This window comes from Trachurus trachurus (assembly GCF_905171665.1).
Source record: "Trachurus trachurus genome assembly, chromosome: 23".
Taxonomy (NCBI): Eukaryota; Metazoa; Chordata; class Actinopteri; order Carangiformes; family Carangidae; genus Trachurus; species Trachurus trachurus.
In genome coordinates this window covers 11,190,605-11,209,392 of record NC_139912.1, presented here as the reverse complement: position 1 = coordinate 11,209,392, position 18,788 = coordinate 11,190,605, and the positions used below count along the sequence as shown (strand labels likewise).

The following is an 18,788-nucleotide window of genomic DNA, read 5'->3' as shown; positions in this document are numbered from 1 at the left end:
TTTTTGCTCACGCTTGAAACTTTTTTGTGTGAAACTTAGAAGATATTTTTCCTCTCTCTGCACTCAAAAGATCACCTGGATTGGGAAGTTAATGATGATTCACTTGTCTGCAGTGGTAAGTGAAAATGTGTGGGCCCATTTTAGTGCCACAGTCAAAACCCATTACTTTAACTGCACTTTAATATGGTTCTTTATAGAGTAGTTTTGAATTCTTAACTGCCCAGATACCCTTGTTATAGCCTAAGTGTCTGGACCAAGGCCAACACTTTTTTTAAATACTGAGCCTTTACTGCAGCTCTTTACAGTGCAAATTCTCCTTAACCCTCAGGTGCTCCTTCAGCCTTTTTCAATTTTTACCCCTTGACACAATTTTCAACTTGTAGTAAGAGACATTTAGACATCAGTTACTCCAAAAATTTTTGTGATACATATAAGGCTGGATCTTGACCTATCATAAAAACCACTTTTGACATGGGTTACAAATTTTTTTAACCCCTTCCCGGCCTGTTGTTGTTGCAGCAACAACACATGAGTTCTCTATTTTCATTTATTTTTAGAAAAAATTTTTTTTAATTTTTTTATTCTTTATTCCAGTCTGTATTATATTCTGAAGGTTTTTTTTCTAAGTGGATTGTTGATATATCATTCATACAACATTTTATTCATACGCATATGGCGAAATATGATTTTTTGAACGGTATTGACAGTATTTTCTCATTTACAGAGTGATAAAAAGAGATATCCAAAATTCCTTCGGGGAAAACTTTAGACACAAATATGTCAACAAAATAAAAAAAGAATTTTGAAAATAGCTTCATCCATTTCAGTTCTGTAAATGTAAATGTAAATAAATCAGTGAATATTTCATTAGATATTGCCTCATTTACATATTTAAACATAAAATTTCAGAAAACTTGTAATACAAAAAATGTTTGTCTAAATGTGAGTAATAAAATTGGAACGTTACATGGTGATACCTGTTAGTTAAATTTTTTTTTCAAAAATACATTGAAAATCCCATAGGCGGAGGTGGACATTTATGTCCAACGAAGGATCCTTAACGTGTTTATTTTTCATTACGAGCCCAAAAATTTGACTATCATTCTGAAATTTGGGACATTCAGAGGTGACCCAAAAATACACCTCCTTGCCAAAAATCAGCCCCCAGTGACCTTTCCTTTGACCGTGGGGGGGTAGGATAGAGTGCCAGGTGGACATAAATGTCTAGGGGTCATCTGAGGGTTAAACAGCATTACTCGTTTGATATTAGCACTGTCTTTACTTTCTTGTTGTCTCGATTGCTTTTGTGTGATAATTGCTACAGATGTACAATTCCATGCACTTCCAAATACACAGTCAGTGCAGTGCAATTGCATTGTGTGCACTGTGCATAAGTATGTGTGTGTTTATCTTTGTGTGAGCACTTGCCTTCCCAGTAGGAGTCAATGCAAAGATTTTTTTTCACCTCCAAACTTAATAGGAGCATAAAAACAAGTTGTCATGCATTTTACAGTCATGTCAGCTCTAGTGTATTCATGAATAATAAGAAGAGCATACCAGGTTGTTTGTGAGAGCATTGTCAGGAGATGAAACTATGTATAATGAATTCTCCCTCATATGCATAGACTTGTCTGAGTTGGTTGAGTGCAAATGCAAAGTGATATGAAGGCAGTAAGCTGCAGTTTATGGGCTGTGCGTTAGCGTATTTGCTTTTATTTGTCAGTGTGCGTTTTCACTGTAGATTTGATGTGTGTCAATGAAGATATCGTACATTGTCGCTCTGAGCTGTGCGTCTTTTCACTGTTACCAGTTCCCCACCTATAGGGATAATCCTCCCTATGAAGTGGTGAGGTGGAAAATACCCTTATGTAGAAATAGCTGACGTGCTGGACTTGGAGGGCAAAAGATGTGTGAATGAGTGTGTGTGAATGTGTGTGAGGAGAGGAGATAGGGAACAGAGAGGGAATGTGAGGGCCAGAGACAGTAAACTTCATTTTGTTGCATTATTTAATCCTCTCGGGGCGCTGATAAACTAAAGCCCTCGGACACAATGCGCACACTTTCTCAGTGGAGAGGGCTGGACAAAGTGTTTATGATCCCAGCGTGGTGTGAGTGATGGATGCGGGCTTGTGCAAGTGTTGTTTGATACTGGATACTCTCAAGCACTTTATCTGAGTATGTGACTTGGCCTCATGGATGCAAACAGTACTGTAGCCACACGAATGTCTTGAGGTGATGGATGGGATTGCCATGAATTAGAATGTGCAGATTCATGATCTCCAGTGGATGAATTGGAGCAATCATTTGACTTTGCTACTAGCAGCATCACAAGTCACATTTTCTTAATTCGTCCATTGATTGCAAAAGTCATTTCCATCATCCTTAGTTGGTCTTTGAGTAGCACTTATATTGCTGACATTAGCATTTATCTTAAAACACTACTTTACTGAAGAATTGTTTTACAGAGCCTCCTCTGTAATGGAGTAATGAAAGTTTATTGCAAGTGGGTCATGCGGGTTATTTTGCTATGTATTTTTTGCATTGCTGAATGTTGGAATCACATGCAACGGTCATCTAAGAAAAAGTGTGACATGTAAATTTGAACTCAGTTTACAAATTGTGAAGTGCTCTTGGGTTAGTTGAAAGAAACTCACTGTTGCATCATGAAAGCTGTGAATCATCCATTGCAAAAACACTAAATATTCTTAATCTACCCGGGGATTTTGATAAATCGCTGTGACTATCAAAATGTTACTTTGCTTGTCCTCAGAAGAGAGTCATTTGCAAATTTGTAATCCTTACCCAGCAAAAACAAAACCACGAGCACAGATTGCAAATCTGACAGCAAAGATTACAAATGCACACTCACTGTGTAAACCGACAGTGCAGATTTACATAAGGCTCAAATGACCCAGGGGGGCTCCTTAAGATTCCCTGCTTGCTGGGAGAAACTTCTCTCACCTTTCGTCATGATAACATGAAAAGAAAAAAGGCTTATTAAGTGATTTCATCAAATTCAAGCCAGTGAAAAACTCTTAGGTTCTGCATAGCAGCTGCTTCTCTCAACACCCATGGAAACCTATTTGAAAATCCCGCTGTAGGATAGATACAAGATACAAACTGTATAATCTGCCCTGGCTGTCAGTCATGAAAACACGCTTTGAGTTCCTCTCCTGCACTTCAGTAATAAGATGATACATGCAGAGACAGATCTTAGATCTGCATTGGTATGTGAGGAGGAGAATGTAATTTTTTGGCAGTGTTACAATATAGTTCAAGCCCTGCCAGGTCTAACTTCCATCTGCAGAGGCTGTAAACTAGTCAGCCTTCAGCCATTCTGACTTATCCAGACCAGGTGGTCACATCACAGTGAGGAATTTTTCGGGAAGTCAGATTGGTTTGCATTTATTTTTATGGCATTATAATATTAAATGTATAGTTGAATTATGACTTCATGGTGAAAGACTGCAGATGATGTATTGGTTGATAGCTGGATGAATGGAACAAGAAGGGCAAAAAGAAATCTGCTGTTTTTTCCTCTCATGTAGACGAGTTGAGTGAAGGCAGATCTGTCTTTGATGTTATGCGTATGAATTTGTAAAAGCACATGCCTATACAGTACACTACACACAGACACTTAGGCACGCATGCACACTTATGTGGAAACATGGGGGTTAGCAAGTTAATGTAAAACATAACAGCACAAACCATTTCCCTAGATCACGGTTAATGCCTTGAACGTGTTGCTCTCTGATGGAAGTTCATTCATTTCAAATGGGATAATCCTTTACTGCTGCATGACTCCTTTGCCACTGCGTCGTGTGCCGATTTAAGTGTTGGATTTACTCTACTTAGACATTGATTATGCACACTTAGCTGACTGTTACTGCAGCTCTTTCTCTTGATACATTCATGTGACTATGATTGGAGTATACTTCCATGCTTGCTTTTAAATAGCACCCTCTCAGGTGCATGTCTCAGGGCAGATAATGTGCCAGTAAAGCAACTGCAACATCTCAATGGGACTGAATTGCCTTCACTCATATTATGCCAAGTCAAAAAGCTGCAGCCTCAGGGCTAATCTTTTCCATGCTAACCTGAAGTTTCCTCTGTCCGTTGAGGTGAGGGAGGAAAAAGAGGATTTGCTGCATCACAAAGCATTACTGTACCTCCAGCCCAGGTACCCTCATGCACAGCTATTACTCTCCTTCCATCTAGATTTGCTGTGAAGAACAATAGTGAGGCTCATCTGTCTAAATGTCCCCATTCTGCTGTCATTTCACAGAAGCACTGCCAAAGACTATCTCCATTTACCTGTCTCCTACACATCCACAGCTGGACTTTTTTCAGCTTAACTACAGTGTTATGGCCTTGTGCTTTGTGTACAGCTTAGAAACAAAAGAAACCATCCATCAGTGAAGCAGGAATTCAAACTCACTATATTTTTGCTTTACAGATAAAATGCACTGTCCTCCAGTAAAAAAAAAAAATCGAGTGCATAAGTTGTTTGTTCAGCAGCATTTTCTGTCCCTTAGTTTCATTTTTTTAGGGCGACATCATCATGCAAGGTTTAATTCTTACACGAGTCATACTTATGCAGGGGTATTAACTTAAATCATGTAACCCTACAGTATGTAACTTTACTACCTAAACCTATAACCAGCAGTTTTTGTGCCTGAACCTCGGGGAGTATTTTATGTGCCCTAAATGTAATGAAGCCTAGACCGTTATTCAGTATGGTAACCATGGCAACCGGGGTCCATTATGGCTGGTGCTGAGGAAACACTCATATTATCGCATGAGAGAGTAAAAACAAAACGATGGGGGGTGTAAATGTTGTTATTTAGGTGGAGTATGAGATGAAACAATGTTAGGTATTTGTATGTGTCAGTATGTTTCCATGTGTAAGTTGGTGTGAAATTTGCTTTTTCCCCCCACAATGTTGTCATAGTCCCATCCATGGTCAAAGACAGACCAGAACAAACGCACAAACACACACACAAAACATAACAGAGGACAGGTGGAGGCTGTAATTAGACACACTTGGTGGCCATTATTGCAAATTTGCCATGGTGCTAGAGATTTTTTTTTTCTTTGACCAAGTGCAGCATAATTTGCGTGCACGCACACACACACACACACACACACACACACACACACACACACACACACACACACACACACACACACACACACACACACACACACACACACACCGGAAGCGATTAGCCATGCTGTCTTGGCCTTATCTCTGTAGATTATCACCTCTGCTGTGTGAGTTCCAGGACATTGCAGTCGAGGACAGGTGCACACGGCTCACAGGTTTGTCTGACCAGTCCAAAATCTCCTGTGCACCTGTGGAATTCTGCAAGAGTTCCTTTGTACCTGTCACTTTTCTTGAATTTAATGAATATTTTACTGGCTCTCTTCTCTTTTAACTTCAACTGAGAGATTTCCAGCAGCTACTGTTTTGATTTTCACTCCATAGTGAGTCATTTTTTTTTACATTTTTTGTCATAATGTTTACCAAGTTTGCCCCCATGTTGCTATTTGTCTTGCTGTGCCAATATCAGCAACAGCTAAAGAAGAACACGAATGTTATGTCTATGTCTACTCTCATGTCTCTTCTTCTACTGAAGTTAGCATGCTAAACAGCCAGCCTGGGCCTACAGTATAGTGACTCACTGTCGACTGCCCTGAAGATGTAGCACTGCTCAGAGGCTGTATTATAACCTCTTATAAACTCCTCAATGGCCAAAGCTCTGTCAAGTGATAATCAGTGCCACCGACTCCCCCAAGAAACCGCACTCTTTGCAGGGGAAAACTACAAATTACCCATTTAAATATAGCCTAAATCAAAGCATAGCACTTCTTTGAACTTATAAAGGGTATTTCTTAATTCACAACTTAAGCTGTGTCTGGAAAAGCAAGGCTGCAGTTTGTTTGTTTCTTTTTGGCCTTGGGATTTGAAAGATAAATCTTCAGGTTTGATCCCCTGTTAAATGGACATGTTCTTATCAAGGGTGAATGTGTGTGGCCGTTTTCCTCTGCATGCATTCCCTGTGACAGACTTGAGACCTGTCCAGAGTGTATCCCGTCCTTGCCTATGTAAGCTTGGATTTGTTTTCCCACACATGAGTTTCATCGATCTTTGAAGGCAGCCTTTTACTGCACAAATGTCCCTCGCAATTAAAACAAGCCAAAACTCTGAGCTTCATTAGATCGTGGGGGTAACTGTAATACTCATACTTGTTTACACTTGCCAATAACAGTTTTTAATAGCTGAGCTCATAGTGGGACGTTTTAAAGGCCCTTTGATGCTTTTATTTCCAAGGTGTCATGGGAATGTGTTGTAAAACTGTTAACAGGGAGCACGCCTGTCTGCAAGTGTACACATATAGGCCCTCATTTATCAAACTTGCGCAGGATCTGGTGTAGATTCTGGTGTAAATATCAGTGTACGCCAAGTGTCACGTGTGATTCACTAAAAGTGTGTACGCTGCTGATTTCGGCGTAGAACCGGCGTGGTGGTGATAAATCCGGCGGCTGAAAACGAGCGTAATTTAAATGTCACGCCCCGATATATTCCTGCTTTAGAGGCGTCGCCCTGCCCCTTTTACGACATGGAGACACGGAAGACGGCCAAGAAGAGGGACTTAAACCAACATTACCGCGTTGAACAGGGAGAGGGCGGCAACATTAAATATCTGGACATTGATAGATTGATAGATTTTGTGATTGATAAGCGTCATCCCGGTGGATAGAGGCTGCAGACGCACGTGTCACCGACCACGTCAGGAAACCCAGCGATCTCATGAAATGCTCCTGCAGTTTACTAAACACAAGTGATTGAGGAGGAATCATATCATATTACTGCTGCGAACGCGACTTTATGACCATCAGCACCGCTGGCATGGTTCGGCTGATGGAGGGATGTGAAACACCGGCTCGATCTCCCGCTGACAGGTCCCGGTGACGGGGGAAAAAAAAAAAACACTCCGCCGCGGAGATCAGCTGCACCTGGACAGGTAGCGGAGCCCCCCCCGCTCCGGTGTCCAGCAGAGAGAGAGACTGAGGAGCCGTCCGGTCATGCTCTGGTGCAGGAGATGTTGGAAGTTTGTGTGTGTGATCTACAATAACAGGTCTGTCTGTCATTGACTGTTTCTGTTGACACAGCTGATTAACGAGCATCTGTCACATCATGGTTTTTAATTCATCTCAGTTGCTCAAAATAAAAGTCGAGTTAAATTTTCAACACGGACCGGTGGTATCATTTTTTTTGGGCTACTTTTTAAAAATCTTTTTATCAATATAAACAACAACAACATGTGCTCCACATCGCTGCGTTATTAGACTGTGGTTTAATAATCATTTTGACACAGCAGCACTCCTTCCTGCATGTTCTACGCTGGTTCCAAATGTGCGTACACCTGGTCAGAGCTGGCGTGAGATTTGTGCGTACCGTACGCTCACGCTCAGATTAATAAATGCCGATCCTTGCGGTGAATTTGGTGTACACCCATTTTTTTGGTGTACGCAAGTTTCATAAATGAGGGCCATTGTGATGGAAGCTAATCCAAAATTATACTAACTTCATCAGGCCAAATGGACCTACAAAACAAAAAACATGTACTTTATTATTTACTTGTGGTGGATAATAAGTGATACAGCTGTATGCGCCTCGGTTGCATCCACGCAAGCTTTATAATGTTTCATGCACTATGAAAGTTGCTAATTTGGACAAATATGTCAAGGTCCTGTAACCTGTCTGCAGAACTTTGCAGATAACTGCGTTTGCATAATAATTGATTTAACACTGTTATGGAAAACACAAACTCTTGCCAGCTTGCAAAACCGTAACTTGTGGATAAGAATCAGAACTGTGTGACAAATTGAAAATAGCTTATTATATTTTTTACCTTTGAATGCCTTTAATGACTTTTTTCCACTCTCTGTGCATTTGTGTTCTCTCAGACAAGAGGAGACAGGAGCTGGATTTGATGGTCGTCGAGTGGAATCTAGGAAGGGGATTTGTGAAGCGAAGGACAGGGAGGAGGAGCAGGTGATCGAAGGAGGAGGAAGAGGAGGAGAGGAAGAGTATGGGCTGCTCTCCTGTGTGGATCTTTCTACTGTCCCTTTCTCTCTCTCATCAAAGAGTCGCAGCACAATCTGAAGGTAACTGATGATATTCTTACACCAAAATGTCACACTAACACAGGTCATCAATTTTCACCATAAAACTTTTTTCCCATACTTTTTCACCCACTCATCCATTCACTTATTCATTTATTCAAAATGTCACTCTGTGGTTCATTTCACAGTTACCCTTTTCTTCATTTCATTGCATTTTCACAGTCATTCCCTACCTCTAAAATCATTTTTTTTTTAAATTCAAGTCAAAACCATATGTCTGATTGTCAAAAATGTGCACGGGTCTATGAATTAGATAACTCACATGCTCAGGCCAAAGAAAGGGCAGGTGTTTAATGAACACAGTCTGTGCGAGTGCTCCATCATTAAATCTCCACACCTGGATTGGTACACAGGGCAGACTCTAACCCAGCTCCAGTTTGCCTGCAGTCTGTGACTAGTCAGGGAATTTAAACATCTGCTTGCCTCATGTACAGTACAGCACTCTGTCTGCCAGCCTGTCAAACCCATCCCCTGGATACAGAACCTTAGCCTCAGGTGCTATTGGATGTCACCAAAAGGTCAATCAGCCAATCAAAAGTTAGACTTTCTCCACCTGGGATGTGGTTGGAAGAAAGTGATTGGTAAAGTTGTTGGGCAGAATTATGGAAGGATAAAAATAGCCCGAGGATATATTTGAAGCTACAGCTCCTTTGGAACTGTTATCATTGTCTGTTCTTGGCAGGGCTCATTCAAATGCCATCATATGGTTGTCTATAACAACCCTCAGGGCTTTTAGTGTTTAATATTTCAACCAGGAAAGGAAATGTAGCTAATTTTGAATCATTTAGACAATAGGCAGCGTAAAGCTCTGTCAATCTGTTTTTTTTCTCCCATAAACAATGAAGCAACAGTGGAACTTTTCTGTTTTCATATGCAAATACGTATACATATACAGTTCATCCCTGCAGTTTATCAGCCAAACATCACACACCACACAGATAAAACAAGTGACAGGCAGATGAAGACAGTCAAATATCTAGCAGCTTAAGAGCCCATTATTTTTCTCAGGAGTTGGAGATGGTCAAAACTGAAAGCGAGACAATAATGAAACTATTTAAATAATGACGTTACTCGTGTTGCTAAGTATCTTTTGTTCGTTTTATTCTGTGGAATACAGCTTTAAGAAATATTTTAGCTGACTCACTTAAGAATGTATAAATGCTTTATCACGCTGCAGCAATGACTGATGGTCAGTGATTATGACAGTCGTGTTTTTCTGAGTGTGTCATCCCTTTCTTGGATATGAGCTTCAAATAAGTTTGTACTGTATCATTAATATATATTTCCATAGCACCTTTACTGTATGTAGTTAACTAAGATCTGCCGTGTGTCTGCAGTGAGCAGCTAGATGGTGGAGTCTCTCAACTGCTTCAAACCTGTATTTCTAATGAGGATTGTGAAGTTGAGAGAGAGGAGAGAATTACAACCTTATGAAACTCATTTTTATGTTCATACTGTCATCACGAGGAGACAGGGAAGCAGGGGTCAGGAATAACTTAAATGTATACATATGTGTTGTGAGCTGCACTCAGCAACCTCTAACAAAAGTAATACACAGCTGTATCGTACTATGTGAGTCATAATTCAAGAAACACAGGACCACAAGTATTAAAAGATATTTTTGTGGTTGATTTAGAATAAGGTGGATTCTTCTTCTAATCATATCAGATCAAAAAGTCTACATCTATTGAAATGTTATGTAATGCTTGACTTGACCAGAACCTAACATAAGCCTATATGCAGTTGAAAATCAGTGTCTCTGACCTACCCAGGTGTCAGCCTTGTGTCAGCCAGTAGATGACTTTACTCTTCTTTCTACGCCTTTGTTTTTGGTGACATAATGAACCGCGTGAAATTCCAATTAGAGTCACAACATTATGAGACTGACTTGCTTGTTTGCACCCACTGACTGCCCCAATAGAGGTGGTGGAGTACAGCGCTGGAAACAGATCCTGGGGGAATGTGTGTTTGTCACGTCGGCTGTAATAAACATTGCCAATATTTGGTCTTCCTGTCATTTAATACTTCATTTCTACTTGAACAGTTTGTGTTTCCCTGCAAATAACTGCAGTTTCTTTTCCTTCTTTGAATAACTTTTAGATTCATTTGTCTGGGTAAACTTTGAACCTGATGGCCCTTTGAGTGTCTTAAACTGGTGCTTGCTGATGGTTTACATCGTCTCCCTTGATCTTGTTGGAGCTGATTGCAGTGGTTCATCATTATTTCTCAGACTGTTTCTCTCCTGGCTGAATTTTCTGCAGCATATGCTGAAGCCACTGAGCTACATCTAATGCGTAAATCAATGGTGGCCTAACACAGCGTTGTATACAACCTTTGAGATATCAGCATAGATAACCTTCAAGAAAACCATTCCTAATCCCTCAGCATGTGTTGCCTCCTTATCTTAGGCATGTGGTTCTCACCTGCCAGCCCAGAAAGACAAACTTCTGGATAATTGATCTTGTTTTCTACCTCAGCCTGTGTCTGTCTGACAGAGATCAACCTCCAGCTGCTTCCTTGCTTAAAGTCTCAACCATATTTCATGTGCTTTTACAGAACTCTCTGGAGTAGAAAATGTATCCCAGTGAGTTGAGGAGCCACATGTGTATTTGAAGGTGGTTGGCTGCCTATGTGAGGCTCATTTCAGGGTGTTGTATCCTGCGAATATGCATCTGTGTTTTTACATCAGAGATGAATCCACAATTGCTGAATATGTGACACTAAAGCTTCCATGTGGGCAAAGATAGTCGCTCTGCAGCAGAGAACAATCAAAAAAAAAAAATTGAATTCCCAATGATATTCTCTTCCCTTGGTGCGTAGCCAGGGATCTATAGTTGGGTGAGGGAGAACATAATGTTAGGTCGCCATGGGCTGGAGACATATGTCACCCCCAGTGAATCCTGGGATTGCAGCCAAAGGGAGAAGGGTGAGATAATAGAAGAGAGCGAGCTTGGTAATGAAATAGAGGACAGCAGAAAAGCGGAGTTATCACTTACGGAACAATCAGCGGTGCCTATCTCTTATTCACTAACCTAATCAATGCTGTCGTCACCGTGGTTTATTGCATATGTAATGCCAGCATATTGACTTTGTGAGCATTTGCAGACGCAGCATATTTCTGTGTGGAGTGCGTGCATTTGCTAATACAGTACTGTATACCCTGAGCATGGGGAGTTGCAAGCTCACATGGGTGCGTGCGCATGTAGTGTGTGCCTGTCCTTTTGGCTCTACACTGAAAAGCACCTGAAGCCCTCCAAATGCAGCAGATCTTTATGTTAAATGCGTTTGTTTGCTTGAGCAAGGGGGACTGACCCTGATTTTGGTTGTGTTTACCTTATTATTCTAAGCGTTCCTCATCGCTCGACCAAAGTTTTATTGCTGGAGTGCTCAGAATATTGATAGTCTCTTTGGCTCACTTGGGTCTCATTAAAAATTCATGGGGATTTGTGTGGTGCCCTGGCTGCATGACAGCAGCAAATGAAAAGGAAAAGCTTCGACATGATGGAACAAGACTGCTATCTGGTGGCCATTGTAGGAATAAAATATCTTAAACCCTTGTGGCTAATTTACCAGCCTCATCCTTTAGCCTTTAAAAAGATTTACTTTGGGTTCTGTCCAAATTCTTTTGAATGTAAAATCAAACACTTTTCCTGAATTATGGTTTCCTTGCCTTTCTAAACAAACACATTCATTCTCCTGCTCCTGCCTCGTTTGTATTCATGCACTAATTTATCCTCTCTTGTCTCCTCAGCATGCAGGACGGTGGTGCAGGCAGACTTAGTCTTTCTGGTGGATGAGTCATGGGGTGTGGGTCAGAACAGCTTCTCCAGTGTGAAAGGCTTCATTTCAGCCGCCATCTCCTCCTTCCAGGACAGTGTGGTGGGGAGTGAGGGAGTCCGCTTTGGCGTCACTGTCTTTGGGGACATCCCTAGGTAAAACTGGGCACAGGAAAGAGTAACATACTGCACACACTTTTGTGGCTAATTATCATCAACACAGACAGTAACTGATAAGAAGCTTATTCATCCAGAGCTTAATGATCATAATCTCAAATATACAGTATATTCCTTCCTATTTTGTTTTATGTCCAATCTGTAATTAGTTGTATCATTTCTCTATGGTCTCTGTAATCCTTTCCTGGCAGGATGCGGATTGCTTTGACAGACTATAGTTCACTAGAGGAGGTGCTCACAGCTATCAGAGGCCTGCCATACGAAGGTGGGTCCAGGAGGATCGGCGATGCCCTCCAGTTCCTGGTCGACCACGTCTTCAGCCCTGTCATCAGTCGAGATCACGCCCCAAAGGTACAATGCTTCACCCAGTGACATACCCAATCCAGACTGACTGCCTCTGTTCGTGATCCTGTGATAGTTATGAGTCCAGAAAGTACCACAAACCTTTTACATGCATACTGAAAATTGGATAGCTTAAATCTTGATACACAAGCAGCATCAGAGAGATGACTGATTTGAAATTACAACCCACACTGCAAAGACAGCAGCTTCCAGCTGGCTGGCAACGCGCGTATACTCTGTGTTCTCTGGCCCTGTGTGAAAGCAAATGACTAGTCAGGAGTCTGTTTTTGTACTCCATGGGATACTATAGGAAAAACAAACAAAATGAAGTACCACTACTTTTACTGTGAGTCTGATTAATCCATCTTGTCATATAGTGACAATATATAAAAGATTTTGCTTTACCTTTTGCAATGGGACAAAGAAGAAAAGGTGGGGGAAATACATTTTCCATTGCCCATTCATTTGTCTGAATCACTTCTACCAGCTGATAATGGTCAATCATGGAGATTAACCTGATTAAGCCCTCTGAAATGATGTGTTGAACATGTGCTGCTCTTAACCTTGAACCCTAACCCACATGTAATAGTTAGCAAATTAACTCAAGTGTCCAAATGTTCTTTTTAGCTTTCTCAGCTAAATGTCTCTGACAGTATAATTCTGTGGCGTATTCTCTCTAAAACACAGGTGTTTAGCATTCATCTCTCAATGTCTGTGCTCATGCACGAATCATCTTGCAGCAGCACACTTGACGTGGGAAGACAGAGAGTTGAGGATTAGGTTGATATATTGAATTGTACAGCCAGAGCACATGCCAAGAAGCAGCTACTTTCTCATGTTGATGCTTTCTAGCCTCCGCCTTTATTGACTGAGGGGTGACCTTTGAGTGAACTGAGTAAATTTCCCATAATGGGCAAATTATCAGTCTCAGTTGAGAGCTAGCATCCTTGAATTCCTTTTTGTCTTTGGGTTTGATTTTTTTAATTATGTATTCAATTATGGGCTAAGCCATGTCAAAAGCCCATGGAGGCTTTTATGAGCATAGTGCTGATTGCAAGGATGCTCAAAAGATTATTTGGAGGCTGGATTTAAACCTCCTGTGATATCAACAATAGGGAAAACATGTTTTTTTTTTTTAGAATACACATTAAAGGTAGACACAAAACTACTGAAACAGACTCTGTTTGCATTATTATTTCGAGATGTCTGCTTTGTAGATTTGCTCGGATAAAAATCCACCACATAAATTTGACTTTGCAAATCACATCACATACGTTTAATCCATGAAAATATTGTAGCATAATATATCTATTTGTTTTGAGCAACGATTTGTAATTTTCTTCCTCCTTTGTGCACAGATTGTTGTTCTGATCACAAACGGACCCTCAGACGACCAGGTCGATGCCGCAGCCAAAGCTGTAGCTGACAGTGGGATTTCGCTCTATGCAGTAGGTGAGTGAGGAAGTTGGTATTGTGAATTCCTGCAACATCCCCACTGCAGCCAGACCCTCAGATTTTTATCCGAGCTCTGCCGGCTTATCTGCGGTGTTTGCAGTTAGAAAATTCATGTCCTGTACATTTGAATTCATTGGATTCAGTGTGGGTATTTGTGAGAATGTGCGAGATCCTTGTTTCCGAGTGTACGAGCGCACTGATGCAGGTATATGTATGTGCAAACACAACAACATCTACTAAATATGGATGTAGGAATAAGTGAGTGATTAATTCAGCTCCTATGTAAAGGTGCACTCTCTGATACTGTGTTGCATCAGCAAAGCTACTTCAGTTCACGCCCTTCTCCCTGCTCATGAATATACACAGCTTCTTATCTATAAGTTTACTTACACATATCTTACCCTCTTTCTCCTACACATATGCCTAGGCACACTGGCCCCCCATCTTATTCCCTTCAGCTGGGAGCAGTGCAATAATTACTGCTCATTAGCCGATGGTGCGCTAATCACAGCCATTTTTCATTAGGCGATTCAGTGTCCCCCATCTGCACCTCTGACACCGAGGCTTGCTGCTCTCGTTCATCACACTCTGAGAGAAGCTCCACACGTATCTTGTCTCGCTAATGCCTGCACAGCCTGTGTAGCTTGTCACAAAACATACAGCATGTACAGATATGTGCACCCACATGCATGTTCTGTACATAAAAAACATTTATCAGTCCAGGTGCTGAGGTACCAAGTAACTGTGACTATGAATTAACTCTCCAAAAAAGACTTACAACACAGTCATCTGCTTCGGTTCATCTTGCTTGCATTGGGACAGTAAAAGCTTTGGAGCCCAGATTGGGTCTTTATCAGGTGTTTGTCAGGGCCCACTTCCACATGCTGGGGCCTGACAACCTCACATAATACCACAAGTTAAGATAGGTGCCAGGAGCCTTTGCTTATTTCCACAGTATGCATGTGCATGCGGGTATCTACATCATTTCATGACCTAAAATGAAACTCAAAATACAACAGCTCCCCCTGGTGATATCTGTGAGGAAGCATGTGGAGAAATTGTAAAGAAGAGGAAGAAAATACAAGAATGACACAACACATTCGTTGCTCTCTGATTGGCTCTGCAAAGTCCTGTCATATACATGCATCAGATTATTCATTATATTATCTGTTGTTTTCACACAGCCTATCGGTGTAATGACTGTTGTTGTATCTGTTGTCTTGTGACCAGCTGTTAGGGGAGCTGATGAATCAGAGCTGAGGAGGATTGTGTCCGAGCCTCTTCAGGAGCACTTGTTACTGGGCACTGAGTACGCTCACCTGGAAACCCTCCTCCCCAAACTGTCCCGCAGAGTGTGTTTCACAGCTTCTGAACCACCTCGTCCTGTGAAAGCGCCCCAGCCTGGTGAGTTCAAACACATACAGTATAGCATGAAAGCAATCTTCACAACAAATAGAGATTTCCTGACTATGGCTGTCCTCATACAGCCAGCTGTTTGGATCTTTATATTGATGAATTGCATTTTGCTCTAAAGCATGAAAAGAAAAAAAATGATGGTTTTCTGTTATTTCACACTACATTGGAGCTTTCACGCTAAGATGAATTTATCTTTCATACAAATTATATGTCTACTCTAGACCATATGCATCTCCTTCACTCTCTTTTGTTTTTTCTCATCCCGTCCTTTTTTCTATACCTTCTCCCATTTCTAGTAGAAGAGCAGATTGTGGGCCCCAGAGACCTGCAGGTCAGTGAGTTGGCCCACAGCTCCCTCAGACTGACGTGGAGCCAGGCCACAGGTGATGTCACTGGATATCGCCTCCTGGTTACCCCTCTGACCTCCAAGGGGCGCCTCCTCTCCCCCCAGCAGAGACAGGTGAGGGGTCATGCATTCATTAGTGATGATGGTTGTGTTGCATTCACTGCTGATGAGTCACTTGCACAAGAACTAAAAAAGGAATCTGCCAGTTGTTTTTGTACAATAAAGCTGGGTTTAGACTTAAAGTTTCCCCTGCGACATGAAGTGCAGACTCTAAGATGCTTTCTGAAGTAGGACAGGGCAAGACTGCGCTAAAGTGGTAACAAATACAAATATTGACTTATGTGGGATTGAAGGGGCTGATGGGAAAGCTGACACATCTATGAATCTTTCTAAAATTGGGCCATTTTTTCTTCCATTTGATAAAGATTGATTTCCTGCTAACAAAAAGTTCACAACATCCTTCAGTTCCCCCTGGTAAAGTCAGGACTTCTTACGTCCTTAGTGATGCCAAAAAAACACATGCTTCTAGCTAGAGGATAAATGCAGGTTGCCTTGGTAACCCATATACAGTACAGCATGTACCAAAATGAAATTCAGTGAGTCATCTCTCATCGCTGCTCAATTCAACCTGTGTTACTGTCCAAACTCTCCACAGTGTTGCATTGATGGGATCAACATGAACAGTGGGGTTGTATTGGTGTCAGTTCTCCTGCAATATCTATTTGTTTTAAGGATACTGCTGCAGCTGTAGCTGCGATAGAGACAGAGAACTATGGTACAGAAGCACAAGTGGAATATTTTAGTCTCTGATTTATGTTATAAGTCACAACATGGCACCTAATCTAAATATAATAGAGTGCAGGATATTGGAAAGAAAAGTAAACAAAGCATAATGATGCTGGTGTTTTACTGAGGTAAACACTTAGATAGGAAATGAGGATATGAATGTATATTTGCTTAAGACAAGATGTTTATTCAAGTGAATGTCTGTCACTGCGCTGTCTCTCGGTATTTCCGTCTTCTCTCATCAGTCATCTTACACTCCACTTCATTCTCTCTTTCCATCTCATGCAAACACACGCACACACGCCACACACACGCGTGTTCACTGAGCTTCCCTTTTTTTTCGTCTTCTGTGTATGCAACAGATCGATCTGAAGGCAGACGTGAGCACGGCACTGGTGACAGACCTGAGTCCTAAAACGGGCTATTCCCTCACTGTCTATGCCATCTACCCCAGCCTCATAGGAGACTATGTGACAGTCACCACTCAGACAAGTAGGTATCAGACAGGTGTCAGAAAATACTCCGCGTGTGCAGGTCTATTTTCAAAATGTACCTCCTTTTCCTGAGCAACATGTCTCTCTCTTTCTCTTTTAGCACCTTTACCCCAGGTGTCAAACTTCCGTGTGATTGAGGAAGGTCTCTTCTCCCTGCGTCTGGGCTGGACGCCTCCTTTAGGGAGGCTCAACGGGTTCAAGATCTTCATCCCAAGATGTATGCTAACATTGCACAATGCAACTATTATTATTTACTTCACAACAACATATATATATCAAGGAGTACTCACCATCATAATATTATACCGTAGAGTGTGAAGGTATATCATTTAAATCTGACTTTTGTATTATTTAACCATGTTGAACTCTGATGTATCTGTTGAATGAAAGCTATTATCAGCTCAGAGATGCTTTTCAGCCACTTGATCTAACGCGAGGCAGTCAGTGCCACAGCTGTTTTGGAAGGTATATTTCATTGGTATTGATTTGTTTTGATTTATGATTGCTCTGCAGCCAACAGACCAGGATTCACTTATGAGCAGCTGCTTCCTGGAGACACCTCTTCTCATGTGATTGACAGCCTGGAGGAGGATAAGAAGTACACCATCAGTATTTATGCTGTTTACCAGCAGGGACCAAGCGAACCAGTTTCAATAGTTGGCAAGACATGTACGTTTATTGACTTTGGTCGAAATGGTCAAAATATTATTACATTCCTTTATACTGTATATAGAGGACGGGCACACTTTTTCACACCATATATAATACTTTTACACAGTCACTACCATAAACAGCTGCAGACAAAGAGCCTGGGTAACTCTAACAGTCATGAGTCACTAGTATAGATGTATGAAACAAGATATGACATGGGAGCAAATACCAAGGTGTAGTACCATAGTATGTCCACAGTAGGGTGTTGTTGTCCCAGATAAAAAGCCCAGTAAACATTAGGTTTATTATCACAGTAAAACTAATTTATCGCTATTTCATGCCGCATTTGACAAATATCTCTGTAGGGTGTGTTTTGATTTTAGACCAATTTATATTTGTATGTTTGTATATTTCATTAAATTACTCACATTACTTTACTTTCTCTCTGTTTTGTGGCTCACTGAATAAGCAAAAATGGAATATTAAATTTGTGTGTGTGTGTGTGTGTTTGAATGGGGTGTGTTTAACAGTGAAGCTGGTAGCGGTTCAGCAGTTCCTGGTCCAAAATGCGACCACAGACACTGTCCAGGCGAGGTGGCCTTCAGTTAAGGGTGCTACAGGATACCGTCTAACATGGGCAGCCCCAGGTACTGTGGTTACACAACACAACATTGTGATGTAGCATATCATGACATGTAAAGCAACTATTAATTTATGATATTAGGTTATCAAGAGTCTTGTTTTGTCTTCTAGATGGTCACATAGAAAACATCAACCTTGGGGACAACTTTAACTTCTACATGATCCAGGGTCTCAACCAAGCCTCCGAGTACACCATCACCATCAACCCCATCTTTGGAGACATCGAGGGGCCTGTAACCACCACCAAAGTCAAGACATGTAACTGGAGTGCTTGCAAGAAAGTTCAAAAGCAAAAGCATGGATGGGTGCTGTATAAAATACATAACGTCTCTCTCTTTCTCTCTGTCTTCGTCCCTTGTGTCAGTGGACAGCAGTGCAGTTCAGACTCTGAAGGTGTCTGCTGTGACCACCAGTGCTGCTGTCATCTCATGGAACAGTGTCCCAGGGGCCACGGGCTACAGACTGGCCTGGGGACCCACCCCAGGTGATTTCACACATTTCACATACCAC

General features: G+C 41.4%; 1 protein-coding gene across 1 annotated transcript in view; it reads left to right on the top strand.

Moving 5' to 3' along the window:
* Positions 1 to 8,099: 8,099 nt before the first annotated feature.
* col7a1l (collagen type VII alpha 1-like) overlaps positions 8,100 to 18,788 on the top strand; it is a gene marked incomplete at both ends in the record, with an annotated part of 48,349 nt that continues 37,660 nt past the window's right edge. The window contains 12 exons of the mRNA XM_083999400.1: positions 8,100 to 8,175; positions 11,945 to 12,125; positions 12,338 to 12,497; positions 13,847 to 13,940; positions 15,174 to 15,347; positions 15,656 to 15,819; positions 16,854 to 16,983; positions 17,086 to 17,202; positions 17,499 to 17,654; positions 18,167 to 18,283; positions 18,390 to 18,536; positions 18,643 to 18,762. Of these exons, the coding sequence (XP_083855526.1) occupies positions 8,100 to 8,175; positions 11,945 to 12,125; positions 12,338 to 12,497; positions 13,847 to 13,940; positions 15,174 to 15,347; positions 15,656 to 15,819; positions 16,854 to 16,983; positions 17,086 to 17,202; positions 17,499 to 17,654; positions 18,167 to 18,283; positions 18,390 to 18,536; positions 18,643 to 18,762 (1,636 nt within the window). The remainder of the gene's footprint in view (positions 8,176 to 11,944; positions 12,126 to 12,337; positions 12,498 to 13,846; positions 13,941 to 15,173; positions 15,348 to 15,655; positions 15,820 to 16,853; positions 16,984 to 17,085; positions 17,203 to 17,498; positions 17,655 to 18,166; positions 18,284 to 18,389; positions 18,537 to 18,642; positions 18,763 to 18,788) is intronic.